The sequence below is a fragment of the Mya arenaria genome, chromosome 16 (genome assembly GCF_026914265.1).
Source record: "Mya arenaria isolate MELC-2E11 chromosome 16, ASM2691426v1".
Lineage (NCBI taxonomy): Eukaryota > Metazoa > Mollusca > Bivalvia > Myida > Myidae > Mya > Mya arenaria.
Window position 1 is genome coordinate 4261032 of NC_069137.1, and position 15390 is coordinate 4276421.

General features: G+C 32.7%; 1 protein-coding gene across 2 annotated transcripts in view; it reads right to left on the reverse strand.

Moving 5' to 3' along the window:
- Positions 1 to 1637: 1637 nt before the first annotated feature.
- Positions 1638 to 15390, reverse strand: part of LOC128222048 (uncharacterized) — a 29323-nt gene continuing 15570 nt past the window's right edge. Inside the window, exons 5-11 of one of the 2 annotated variants that reach the window (XM_052930807.1) lie at positions 15168 to 15254; positions 14836 to 14877; positions 14393 to 14434; positions 8621 to 8677; positions 7384 to 7425; positions 5539 to 5580; positions 1638 to 2689 (exon numbers count right to left, since the gene is read on the reverse strand). In XM_052930807.1, coding sequence (XP_052786767.1) covers positions 2566 to 2689; positions 5539 to 5580; positions 7384 to 7425; positions 8621 to 8677; positions 14393 to 14434; positions 14836 to 14877; positions 15168 to 15172 — 354 coding nt within the window. In that variant the 5' untranslated portion in view covers positions 15173 to 15254 and the 3' untranslated portion in view covers positions 1638 to 2565. Of the gene's footprint in view, positions 2690 to 4178; positions 4409 to 5538; positions 5581 to 7383; positions 7426 to 8620; positions 8678 to 14392; positions 14435 to 14835; positions 14878 to 15167; positions 15255 to 15390 lie in introns of those variants that run through there. The other variant, XM_052930806.1, reaches the window with a different exon arrangement.

Below are 15390 nucleotides of genomic sequence, written 5' to 3' on the forward strand. Positions count from 1 at the left end.
ACCGTTGTACTATCAGCGATCGAAGATATAAGCATGACAGAAATATATATCGACAGGTGATGGGTTCACCGCAATTTTCACTACTTTTTATTTTTAATTGTAAATATTAAGAAAAGGCCAGTAAACTATTTCATATGCAGAGATGCATAAACCAAATTACGCAAAAAAGCGTGACTAAGGCTGATTCGTTTAATAAGACATTCACGGTCAGAAAATTAAACAAACACGTTAACATTTTGGTCCTACTCTATTTCGCTCGAATGAACAATTACAAAAATATAAGAATTTGGAATTAAGAAATTTCGGTGGCATTTATCTTGAATGCCGTCTGTAAAACTGGAAATTCCCATCAAGCGCCTTCGCTGAAAACATGTGTAATGCCATTGAGGGTCGCATAAATGCTCACGGAATTAATTCCAGTATTTTGTACACATAATTATCAAATATGTATACACTTATTACACGCAATGAATTGCATAGAAATTTACAGCATAATAATATTAAACACAAAACTATTGAGGATCTGTTTTAATGTTAACAATGTTTAGTTTATTTAATGTCCGTATTTTTTTCGACAAAGTGTCTTAAAGCCTCCTTTTATAGACTTTTAAAAATACTTATGAATATATTATAATATATTGTTGTAATTTTAACTTCGCAATTCAAAAAAAATAAATCAAAACATAGTAGAAAAGGGAATTCCTCAAAAGTATTAACATTTATATAGTTTACAAAGAATATCAATGCAAGGAATGTTTTAAATCTTTATCTTTCAATTCCAAGAGTGACAATATATTTGGTTAAGAAATGAACACATACTGAACTAAATGTTGTCGTTTTAAATCAACACATTTTAATATTGTTAATATACATATATGTATTTTCAAAACAAACTAAACATTTTCATTGTGTTTCAGTATACTATGTCACAATAGGTTATATTCCATCAATTACAATACACAAATGAACAGACGCACAAATCTCGATAAATATCACCTACGAGTTCCAAGCAGAAATGCGTCGACTATAAACTATAACTGTTTAAATAGGAATTTAATAAACGTATAAATAGCCATTGCAAGCTGGGTTCTATCATGCAGTTGTTATCTGCATCTCCTTTCAAAAGAAACGTTTTAGTGGAATAAAAACAGCTGGCCATGAAAACTGTTATTTCATCTTTTTCAATTTGCACTTTGGGAATTTCGAATTGTTTATGTTAAAACAATAAAAAAAAGAATCAATGCATTTAGTTTAATGTTCATACATAATCATTAACGATATACTTTAATTTAGTTATATTTTATCAAATATTATTAAGACGGCAATCAACTTGATTATAACAACAGTCGGTGTTTGAAAATCCGGATTATTAGCAAACTCTTATTTTATTATTTGAGACATAAATTTTAAAAGTGGCACCCAAAATTGCAATTAAAAATTTGATATTTCCAGTAAAATTAAAAAAAAAAACCAGTACGTTGGGATCATAGAAGTCTTAGATAACAGCAGTTGAAAATTGCCAGAGCTGCTGAATTTAAATACGGGTGTAAAAATGTCCACACGTTATTGATAATTAATTCCATCTGCATTTTCACTTGTGTACAATCCAGCGCAGTTTTATCAACAACTGCGTCAGATGTATGTTCTTATCTGTTTTTATTTCTGAAAACTGTTTTAACTAAAAGCATATTTTTCCTTCCAATTTAAGTTGATGTTGCAAATACAATTAACAATACGTTTGCAAAAAAAGAGGATTTGCAAACTGATACCGGATGATGTTTTATAAGATTGAGTGTCAACCGTATTTGTAAATGCCCATTTTATATTTTAAAAATATGCATTATCACTTGAGTAAGTACAAAACAGCGATCAAAACAATAAAGTTATTAAATGCAATGAAATATCATCAAACGTATAAAGATGACGCAAAGCATAAGGTTTCCGCCTTTGTATTAGAACTTTGATACGTAGACGTAAACGTAGACGTAAATCAGCTGTGATGAAGAACTTATTAGGAAAATACGATTAAGATCTTCCACACGAATGAGGTCTCCCAATAGCAGGTCAGTATAAACAATTACGTGCACTTGTTACCCAAATCAACGTTTCCTTTATATCATCCGACATCATCACATTATTTCAATTTTCTGATTTAATGCGTGTTATATTGGTGTTTACATATCGTAGACAGTATACTCTAATACATTAAAATACTTTTGCCGTTAAGTAATATGGTTCATGCAACATATAATAATTATGTTCGGTACCGTTTTTGTTTATTTTCCCAGTGAATAATACCAGGCAGCTGAATATATGTAATCTGCACTTTTTGTATTCGTGTGTTTGTATTCTTCTAAGTACTTCCCTAAATCGTCCGATCCTTTGGTTAGTGCGGTTTCGAGCATACTGTTATCCGCTGTCCATCGTTCATGGTCTACATCAATTAATTTGTACCAATCATCTATATCGTCAACATTAAGACCGAACAAAGGAATAATATGATCTGGATGTCCTAGGCGCTTACAATCCTCCTGTAGAGATTGTACCACGTTAAGTTGAGTTGGATTAAATCCCTTTATGCCCGGTGGGTAGACACTTATGTATGTTCCTGCAGGCGTCTGAAGTGAGACATGACAGTCCAAAAACAGCCAGGAATAGAGAAAACAGTTTTTGTCCATTGTTTTTTTTTCTGAAACACAGTAGTTAAAAAACAACAATATTCAGTGCATAGAAAACACTACAGGAAATACTATCTCATAAATATGAATGAAATTATTGACTCGGATACAGAATTCATTGTTCAGATACAATGTGATAAATAAAGCTTATTCAAGATGTTTCAATGCTTGTTTAATAAACCCATATATGACCAAAGTCCTTAAATTTTACTAAAGGGGCGGTTTACAGGGTTACTATATGGTCATATGTCAATATACTGTCCATTTTATGAGTTGTTGTTTTATGTTATATTAATAAATATGACAAAATATACTATAATATGGAGTTACTATTTGTAAAGCAATGACAATATAACGAGGAAAGCCTTCGATAAATACATTTATATGTATCGAATATTAACCGTAGTAAATAATGACAATTAAAGAGAATGTCCTTTTAATAAGCGCTTTACAATCCTAGAATATCAGGATGGAAATGAACACGCCAGTCCTTGAATACAAATAATAAAAGTAACATCAACATCCATACATGAAATTTTAGGAATTGCTCAAGAATCCCCCAAAAATGTAAATTGAATAAAATAATACTTTTTGTTTTCAAATTGTATCACCATCACATTATTGGAGTAATTTGCAAACTGTACCTATATGCACTTGTTTATAGATAAAAGTGTGATGCTGTGATATTGTAAGCTTCATAATACCTTAAGATGTTAAAATGCCTAGACATTTGAAAGAAAATGAAGCATGATAGTTTCAGTGATAATTATAGAAAATAAATAGTAGCAATAGAAGAAGCTGTGCTAGTGAATAAATAAAGATAGTTTGAATATATATCATATAATTAGTGAAACAGTGATTGTTGTAGTAAAAGTAAAATATATATTAATATATGTAGAAGTGATTTTTCAAAGAAATCATTCATGTTAAGACATTTCACATATTTATTTAGTGTCATATTACAATTACTTTGACCTTTATTTGTTTTTAGGTGACATAAATAGTTTAACTGATGAAAAATAAAAATACACAAATATTTCAGTTTCCATTTTTATCGAGAACTTCAAACATATCGAAATTTATCATTTGCTCTACATTTTATTCTCGGTGCATTTTTTTTTTTAAAACAGCAAATCATCAAATTGTAAAGAGCGTTAAAACCAACTAGAAACAGAAGTCGAATATAGACTCTAAACGAACTCTTACAAACAAAATCAAAGAAACATCGTAGTCTAAATATGTTTACCCCTTCTGATGATCATGTATTGACAATTATTCAAGGCGTCCGTCCGGTTCTGACGAATAAATCACGGATACAGTGATTGGGTATGTATAAGTTTAACCTCAACTCTCTACATACATGTATTTTACAAATGAAAAATGAAAACCTAACAAACTTTATCTAAAGCATTACTTAGTAAATGTCAGGACTAATCATGTTAAATGCATATACGGTAATTTTCACGGCAAAACAAATGTCCTGTCGACATGCAATCCCCTTTCAAAATGACAGATGTTTCTCGGGAAACAGATGACTGTCATGATAACCTCTGCCGTCCTTGAGGTTCAGATGATCAAGATGATCTCGCTGATGACGCAGCTAGTTTGTATAGCTGGAGAAACGGTGTGCTCGTTGGAGGATCATGGGGAATATACAGTCTGAGTGGCTTTTGAAGATGGTCTGGATATATAACCCAAAGACATTGACAGGTTCCATTGAAATGGCAAGCCTAAAGAAAAATAAACCGATCAATTTCAATGTGAATTTTGTGACCGTAAAAAAAAACAAAAACAAAACGAACCCATTGAAAAAAAATAAACGAAAGCAAAAAAAACCTAATATTGATGTACACCTATCCTCTTTCAGGGTTGAGCTGGTCGTTCATTGTAGACATCTGATAAAGAAACTCCGCTGGTGCTGTCACTTTGACATTTGATGTTAATACAAACATGAAAACAGATAAGAAAGGCCCTGTGATCAGAATCAATACTCACATGAGTAACAATGACTAATAAAATAACTGTCCCGTTAATTATGTTACCATCTTTAAAAGTCATAAGCTTTGTTAACTTTCAATGCAACTTTTGCAATATACTTCATACCACTATTAACTTCTTAATTTATGAAATTAAATTGAAAAAGCAAACACTTGTTAATATTTAACATCCTTTATTTAGTATTCATTTGGCACAATACGTGTACGTTCACTGATATTCTACATTTCAAGGTTAATACTGGATTTTGATATCATATAGAATAACACAAGTGATAACAATACATGATTACGACATTGAAATACATTGTGGCATGCACATGCATTTTAAATTCAGTATTGTTTTTTATTTATGAGAATTATCTGCATCAAATAAATTTTGTTTTCAGTATGATATTTCTAACATGTATTTATTTATATTGTCATGCTCTAAAATGTTTTTATTTATTTAATGCATATAAGTTTAAGTATAAAACTATCCTAATAATGTGATTTTTTTTAATCAGACTCATTGCTGCATTTTGTTTTGTTAAGACAAGATAAATGATGTTCGTGGAGATTAAGGTTGTTCGTGGCGTTTAGTGTTTACGTTGTATGTGGTCAGCCCAACACAGTTCAGGCATTGTTTACATAACTTATTGCGTACTCATACAATTTATAATTCGATTCAACGTCCATATACAAATACCTATCGTATTTTTAGAGGGGACAGAACGGACTTAAGTTGGTTTTGGAGAGCTGGGCAGTAACATACGTACTATGTGTTAATTGACTCAGTAATGTGAATTTAGTCAGTGTTTGCGATGTCAAATCGTAAGATATTGTTACGACAGACGTAGGATATAATTTAAGACTTATTTCCATACCTTTTAAGTTCCTCTTCCTTTTCTGAAAGTCTCATTTTTAACCTGAAACAAATTAAAATATTGTTTAAGTATGTTCATTAGTTAATATTTATATAAATATCTACGGTAACAAGCTCAGAAGCCAAATGTTCAAAAATAAAACCCGTTTAATTGCAAATGATAAATGCCAAAAACATAGAACACAAAACATAAATAATCGCAAACAAGGAACACGAAACAACAGCACACAACTCAACAAACAACACAGTGCATATATACTATATACAAACAAGGTGTGTACATGAGGGATAGTAAGGTACCGCCTTGGAACGGTCAGTAAAAATAAATACTTGGGGTTTAAACCAGTTTGCGCGAACAACCTCACTCTTATCCCAACACTTCTGAAGTAAGTTAAAATGCAGGAAACTTAATAATAAAACAAAAACTAATGAACTAATTGGTAAACCTCAAGTACTTTAATGATAAGGGATCCCAACTATATCTGAAAACAAAGGAATACAATTCAGAGTACCTAATGTTATCTTTTCAAAGATACGATGCAGTTATTGTTTGAAACTATGACCACCACACACAGTCTGTCTTAGCAAATAAAAGATATAAAACGGTGCTATCATAAAGTTTAATAATAATGACTTCGCTGTTATTTATGACGTTTCCTTGACTGAGTAGTTATAATTGAATCTGATAAAATATGTAAAGATAACATTTTTAGTTTTATTGCCATATATTCAGTTACTAAGCTGCCTTTTTGCTTATTTTAGAAATTCGGGCATCAAGATTGAATACCTTATCTATTGCAATGCCCAAAAGTTTAACTTGCTCTTCAAAAACAATAGTGCAATTCATTAAATTAAACTGTTTTATTTCTTAAACAGATTTTGAGCCGACTGTAATTGCTTGAAATTTGACAGCATTAGCTTGCATTTGATTAGTAGTAAACCATTTTTATCAAAGTGTGACTTTCGTCTTCAACAGTAGCCTTAACAACACCAGATAAAGGCGATCTAATCTTTTTAAGTATAGGATGACATTGAGAAAGATGTTAAAGGCTCCTGGCCCTAATATTGATCCTTGTGGCCGATATTCAGGATGGGCTCCCACTCAATGGGTATTAGTTTTTGTTCTATTTGCAAGATAGGAGTGCATAATTGTACATGCTGAGAACATATGCATTACGCTGTCTAAACTGAGATCATAGGGTAGGCAATCATATGCCGTTGGGAAATCCATTATAATTGCACCTACATTTCTGTTCTCATCAAGGGTTTTTTTCCGCTCTTTCATGAGCCTTAACATGGTAGACAGACATCAATATGTTGTTCTGAAAGCTGCCAGGAACGGATATAATAGTCGACAGCGTAAACTTTTAATAAACTGGTACATGAAAAATACTAGTCAGTTTAATTACTATACATAACAATGCAACAGGCAATTTAAACATTCAGCGCTTGAACTGAGGCCATAACTGTTATATCAATACCAGTCAAACTTCTCCAAATCAAAGATACATACGTATAATATTTATCAATGCACACGCGTCTATTAAAAAAACTTAAATTATATCTACACAAAGTTAAAGTAGTAATTTGATCCAACGTACATATACAACTTAAGACGTTGTCTGCCGTACGATTACAGCGGACTGAAGGGATTAGGGAAAGTAGATTTAGGAGAGAAGTGTTTTTAAGTTACTTCGTAGCGCACACGTATGACCTATGCGTGTACTGCGACTGTGTTGTATGATAGTCACACTATACACATAGGTAAAAAGTGTGCATTAAGTAGGATTATTCGCGAGCAGTAGATCATATCTAATCTTAGGCAGTGAAGGTACAAATTCCAAACCTGTCTATTTCATCTCCCTTTTCCGAAACTGTTTTAGTTAACCTGAAACAAATTATAATATTGTTTATAATCTTCATATATGACTTTGATATTATTCATAACACAACCTTGACTATTTTGTCAAATAACTGCCTTTAGGTTAATTTGAATGATAACTATGATTAAAGTATATTTATGCAATCATATTTGGGTCCATATGGATGTTCACTTTTTTTTATTTCGTTGTTGATGTTGATTTTCTTGTTGTTACTGATTCTGTTGTTGTTCTTGTTGTTGTTGTTATAGTTTGTGTTATAATAGTTTTGGTGTTTGTTTCTGGTATTGATAGTGTTGTTGTTGTTGTTGTTTTTGTTGATGTTGTTAATTATTACGAATACTTGTAAAACAATGAAATTAACACAGCCAGAATAATTTAAATTATCATTTATCTTCATGAAATTACGTTTAACTCGAATATATAAATATAGAAAATTATTAACAATTACAATTATCACTTGTCTCTGGTAACAGGTGATGCATCTGAAAACACTTATATTATCATTATCATATGATATTGAAACTACAGAAAATACTGTAATAGCATAAAAACGTATTTTGAATTCAGTGGGGTTCGAACCCATGCCTGTAACGTCAAGACAAAATAGAAAACATCCGACTGGTCCATACGGCCAACGGATCTTTAAACAAAATATGTTGACCTGTTAAAATTAGGTTGAAAAATAACGTGATAATGACAATAAACTAATCACGCAACACCACAGCCGTAATTAATTTTCAGTTGCGTCATAAACGCTAATGAAAATTGTCTTCAAAGACGATATTTGAGCAAATATCTACATTTGCTGAAGGGTTCCAGCTTTGGTATTTTCGTTTAAACAGTCCTTATGATTTGCCACACTTTATTATGTAATTAAAAAGTACATTTAACAAACCATGAACGAGTCACCTCAAATGCATCAATGGATATAATTGTGACGTTGTGTGTGGCTCGTTACTTAATGCTAGATGGTAAATGTTTACATTACTAATTCAACCAACCCCCTGTGAAAATTAAAGATAAGATACTTACCGAACATCGATGCGGAGTATAAAATATCTGAAGTATGTATGATCTCATAAATTGTGGAAATAGGATATGCTTGTGACTCATAATCTGCGTAGGCTGTTGCGCAAGAAATGCTTTCATAACACTGTTGGCGCTGACCTAATCAAAATAACTAACATTATCTATAATTACCTTTGATATCTCTGCACTTGTAGTCTTAATTCTTCGATCAGCTCTGTGTTCAACTGACTGAAATTATGTAAGTAAAGCATTTTTCTTTTAATAACATTTATACGAGATAAAATAACACATTCAGATAATTTTAAACGGAAATACAAATGAAATTAATGATTTGTTCGTGATAATTTAAGATAATCATTATTTTGTTTTGAACTATGCCTTGTCTGTGTGCGCATGCGTGTAAAATGGCGGTTGGAAAATTCGAGCAGTGATAAAAAATGGATTTCTTTTTTGTTTTATGAAGGATATAATTATTTAAACTAGCTGAAGTGTAACTCTATGTAACTCTATGGACTTATTAAGCACTCTTAATGACAAGGAAACGAAAAAAATAAAAAACTTCGCCAGGAGAACAACGACAAGAGACTCCAAGTAAAAGGCGGGAACAAAAACGAAAACAAACAATGGACATTATCAATGATAAAAGCAATGACAAAGGTCAGAGTAGTAACAGTGTTATTACAAATAGCCAATATCAACTACCGCAGACCCCACAGGCACAGTATTGCAGCCCGGGTTACATGTACCCCCAAAATATGAACATGGCCGCAAGCCCATACCCGGTCTGGGGATCGATGACCCCTGGGGTAACAAACAGCGGACAGGCAACGCCCAATTCACCAGGGTCAGTGAACAACGACCTAGTTACTATGCTAATTAAGCGATTAGATAGTATGGATAGTAAACTTGCTCGCCTAGATTCCATACAGTCTAGTGTAAACGCTATAAATACCAGAATACAAAGCATGGATACAAAGATCAATGATCTTGAGAGCAAGGTGCGTGACATCGAGCGGAGTCGCGAATTTGACAGCCAAACCTTATCCGAAATAAGTAAACAACATAAAGACTTAGACAGCTTTACCCAAAAAATGAAAAAGTTTGAAGAGGAGCATAGGGTAACAGAGAATACCCTGAAATCTGAGATATTAGATCTCAAATGCCGCAGTATGCGTGACAATTTATTGTTCCACAAAATTCCTGAGGAAAAAGATGAAATCTGCGAGCAAAAGATACTACAGTTTATTCAAGAAAAGCTTAAAATAGACAATGCTACAGAAGTAATACGTCTGCAGAGAGCGCATCGGATCGGTCCCTACCAAGGCGATAAGACCCGGCCGATTGTGGCCAAGTTCTCCGACTTCCCTGATCGTGAGAAAGTTCGTCGGGCGGCGAAGGAACTAAAGGGAACACAGTACGGGGTATCGGAACAGTTTCCTAAGCAGGTTGTGGAGCAGCGCCGGAAACTGGTTCCCATCATGCTCCAGGCCCGGAAGGACGGCAAAGAGGCTTTTATTAAGGTCGATAAGCAGTTTATCAACAACCATCTGTACCGCGGACCCTGTTAGGAAGTGTGTGAGAATGTTTTTAAGTGCCTCTCCTGGAACATAGAAGGACTCACTCCTCAGAAAAAGTCGTCGAAAGATTTTGTTGATCTCATCTGTGAGTATGACATAATATGCCTGAGTGAGTCGTGGACAAATAAGAACTCAATTATTGACATAAAAGGATATTCAAACCCTATTCATTCTTACCGTAAATACCAACATCGAAGAGCGAAACGGTCAAGTGGAGGCCTTATTGTATATATTAAAGATAATATTAGAAATGGAGTTAAACTTGTACAAAATTCAACAGACTGCATTATTTGGGTTAAACTAGATAAGAATTTTTTTCCATATTGATGATGATGTATATATTTGCTTTACTTATATTGCTCCGGAGTCATCGCCGGTCCACAATATGTATAGTGTTGATGTTTTCACACAGCTAGAACAAGATATTATATTGTTTAGTCAGCGTGGGAAAATATTTTTGTCAGGTGACTTTAATAGCCGTACTGGTAGTAAAGGCGATTTCATTCAATTTGATCGTAGTATTGATGTCAATGACGTAATTACTATAGATACTCCGACGCCCCGCACCTCGCGAGATATGACTTCTAATCGTTTTTGCGATTTTTTACTTGACCTTTGTAAGGCAACCAATCTGCGAATAGTTAACGGTCGATGGCCGGGAGACCGTGGGAATTTTACCTGTATGACCCATAACGGGGCTAGTGTCGTTGATTATTTATTGACACATCATGATAATTTCAATCTGCTTGATAATTTCTCAGTGGGTGATTTTAATACGTTTTCGAATCATGCACCATTGACGTTTTCATTCAAGGTAAATACAGTACACAGGGATCCGAGTAGCAGCAATACTAAAAATAAATATTATAAATTTGATATAAAGTATAAAGACGCTTTTGTGAGTGATATTTCAAATAATATAGACAATTTGATATTTGATTTAAATTCTGAAATTAGCGGGGAGGGGGATGTAGATCGATTGACTTCGATTTTTACTAAATATATATGTGATAAAGGAAATAAGTATTTTCAAAAAACTTCTCAAACGCCAGTCTTTTATTTCCAAGACGGAAAAGTTAAACAGGATTGGTTTGATGCTGAATGTAAACGCAAATATGACGTGTATAAAAGCGCTGTATGCAAATTTAACCTTACATTTTCGGATACTGATCGAATTTCGCTGTATGTGGCAAAAAAAGATTATAAGTATCAGTGTCGGAGGTCAAAAAATTCATTCAACTTTACACGTAGTCGTAAAATGAACGATTTAAGAAGGAAGTCTCCGAGGGAGTTTTGGAAAATATTTTAAAACGGGAAAAAAGCAAATAATGGTGATACTATTTCTAATGAGGAATTTCAAACTTTCTTCAGTAATCTTATGTCAGGTGGTGATTTCAGAGGCGAGGAAGAATATAATGATTTTATTGGGGAATTTGATTCTGGTTTAGACCATAACTCTACTTTCGAGTCATTAGATGTGCCTATTTCAGATGATGAAATTTTGAAAGCCATCAAGAAGTTAGGTTCAATTAGGCACCCTCTATTGACAACGTTTTATATGAGTATTTTAAGGTATCAGTACCACACATTATTAGACCATTGAATTCCTTTTTTAATCATATATTGAACACGAAATCGTTCCCTCGGTCATGGGCAACTGGTGTTGTTATTCCAATCTACAAAAAGGGAAACCAATCAGACCCTAACAATTACAGGGGGATAACTCTTACTAGCTGTTTTTCAAAATTATTTACTATCGTATTAAATGAAAGGCTGAAATTGTGGGCTGAAGAAAATAGTATTTTCACAGATGCTCAGTTTGGTTTTAAAAATAAGTATAGTACGGTTGATCCTGTCTTTATTTTGCACTCGTTGATTCAAAAACAGTTTGAAAGAAAAAAGAAGCTGTTTTGCTGTTTTATTGATTATAAAAAAGCTTAAGATTGCATTGATAGAAGTAGGCTTTGGTATAAGTTTATAAAATTGGGAATCGACGGTAAAATTTTGTCCATTGTTCGATCTATGTATAGCGAGGTGAAACTTTGTGTAAAACACCTGGGAACATTGTCAGATTTTTTCAACAGTAACCTTGGCTTATTTCAAGGGGAGATAACCTCTCCGATATTTTTCTCACTTTTCTTGAACGATATTGAAATGCATTTGCAAGAAAATATAAATGACGGCATTACTGTCGACCAAATTTCAATATATCTACTGTTATTTGCAGACGATGCTGTTATTGTTTCAGAGACAAAGGATGGTTTGCAGAACTCTTTAAATAGTTTATATTCATATTGTCGCAAATGGAACCTCACGGTTAACATTGATAAAACTAAGGTTATGGTGTTTAGGAAAGGTGGTAGGTTGGGCAATAATGATAAATGGTTGTATAATAATCAGGAAGTTGAAATTGTTGGTTCTTTTAATTATCTAGGTGTTGTTTTTACCAGTGGCGGTTCTTTTATTCAAGCTGCCAAAACATTTGCAGGAAAGGGGTTGCGATCACTGCACGCACTTATGGGGCTGGTTCGTAATATTACAGTTCCAATTAATATCATGTTTAATCTCTTCGACTCTTATGTGTTATCTGTTTTAAACTACGGCTCTGAAGTGTGGGGCTATATGAATGCGGAAGTCTCAGAGAGAGTTCATAAGAAATTTTGTAAATGGGTGTTAAATGTTAAACAATCCACTAACACTTTGGCCTTGTATGGAGAGTTGGGTAGGTTCCCATTGTACATAGAACGTCATATTAGAATGGTGAAATACTTTTTAAAGCTCCACTCAGTAAAGCAAGAAAACTGTATTTTAAATGCTATATTACTTGATCAAATTTATAATGTAGATAACAACGTGTCAACCAAGAGCTGGGTGTCAAGAGTTCGTGACATCCTTCAATCATCTGGTCTTAATGAAGTATGGCTTTATCCTGGTTCTGTGAAAATTGAATGTTTTGTGCCTGTGCTTCGGAGTAGACTTCGAGATATTTATATTAGTAATTGGAGATCTGGGTTAGATCTATCCTCTGCTCTAGATGTATACCGTGAAATTAAAACTAGTTTTGAACAATCAGCGTATCTCAGTCTGGTAGAAAATACAAAATATAGAAATGTATTGGCCAAATTACGTCTTTCTTCGCATAAATTAAATATAGAGATAGGTCGACATAATAAAATTCCTAGACATGAAAGAAAATGTACATTGTGTATTTTAAATGATATTGAGGACGAATTCCATTTTGTTCTTAAATGCCCTGTGTATGCAGACCTTAGACGCCAGTATATCCCTAAGTACTTTTATACTCATATTAGTTTGATGAAATATATTTTATTGATGCAAAGTAGTAATAACATACTCATTAGAAAATTAGCAATGTATTGTGATAAGGCGTTCAAACTTCGTGATTCGTTGATATAAAGTATGTGTCATGGATGTTTTCTATCTTATTTTTGAAAGGGTAAAAACTCATATTGGGTTGGTGTATTGTCCTTATGTTTTGTTATTTCAGTACATGTTTGCATCATTTTCCTGGTCCTTACGATGTAATCAAATATACTTTCATTACCCATTATACGCAGTCATATGCGGCTATATACATAACCAATGCATGATTACTGTTTGATAAATTTTAAATAATGTCCGACAGTATGTATATTCAATTAAAAATTATATCATATGATATTAATTCATTCTCACATGTATATCCCAGAAACAATCAAATCAAATGTATTTAGCGTATAATATGCTATGTGTTAAAATTGTTGCATGCCATATATATATATATATATGTATTTTTTGCTATTATGACGATAAGCTTGTAGTGCTTAAGTCTAATAAATATTCTGTTCTGTTCTGTTCTGTTCTGTGTTTAAATCGGGGAGAGGGTACATCTCAATTCATCGCTATAAATCTGTAATGTATTATTGCCATCAAATTAACATATGTTATCATACACATCAAATAATGTTATGTAATTGATACATTACGAGTTTTCTTCAAAAGTGTTTTACAGACGTACGAAGCCGTTTCGCTAGGACGAACACAAATTTAGAACGGCTTCTTCCATATGTTAGACACTTTTGAAGAAAAACACGAGTAACTGTATTTGACCTATACGACGATACATGAATTGCATATATTAGTGAGCAAATAAATGCATTAATACATAAATAAATACATATTTACAAATAGATAAACATATTTCTTTCCCGAAAGATAAACATTATATCATTAATATGGCCTAAAATACAATGTATCGGCACGTGGGATTACCCGATATTATTGTACACGATCCGCTTACAACCGTAAGACGACCCCTGTTCAATAGCTCAGCTGCGGGTATAGTCGTGTGAACATATTGGCTTACCTTGACTCTTCTCCGGATGTCCTTAACGCCTCATCTTTTATTCTACGGATAATATAAATGTTATCTTAGTTTGAATTTTAGGTATATTGGTGTTACTCCGTCTTTAAATAAGTGTTGTTGCTTTTTACTTGAATACAATACTGGTATGTTATTTTATATTGTTCTAATATGTTTTTGCATTTTGAGAAGACAGTTTATTTCTGTTAACTTAAGTACTGGACGTTCATTTATTGAACTACACAATGTAATGTAATAAATTGTTTTGTGTTTTAACAAAATAAGTCTTGACATACGTTATCTGGGAATTGTAATATTATGTTTTACAAGAGTACAAATAGTTTAAACAGTTTTCATACATTCTTCACTATAATTTTGTAATGCACTATGGCCCTTTAATTAACATATCGAAAACACATCAAATAACGTGATATTTTTCGGCTTACCTGTATTGTTCTTTGCATTCCATTAAAACTCTTTCCTTGTATCTAAGAACAAAATACATATAATCCCGTCAAAAAGAAAATGCAAACATCTTTCTGTGTTTTATTTTTGTTTTGTTTTTATAATTTTTGCTATGCTTTACATATGTGTGTTTATTCACTATTACAGAGAAGACAAGAAAGCTCCGATTAAACTCATCGAAACACAAATGAGATAACTTATAACTGTGTTCAAGCAAAATTTATAAGGCGGTGCATACAATCGATTGTACAGGAGGAACCTTATGTTATTAAATGAACTATAAGCGTTGACGAACACATGATTTAATACTTACGTCATGTTTTCCTGCAATTCTTTTAACTCTTGTTTTGTTTCTTTTAATTCTCTCTCCTTTGTTGCTAGAGCATCATCTGAACTGTTCCTTAAAAAGGTATGAACATTTTACTTGTTGAAGACTTAAGATCTATATTATGATCGTTTAGTTAAATGAAGAAAAACTACAATGGTATTCTGAAGAATAAATAATAGTGAGATACAATAACACAAGTAATAAAAAG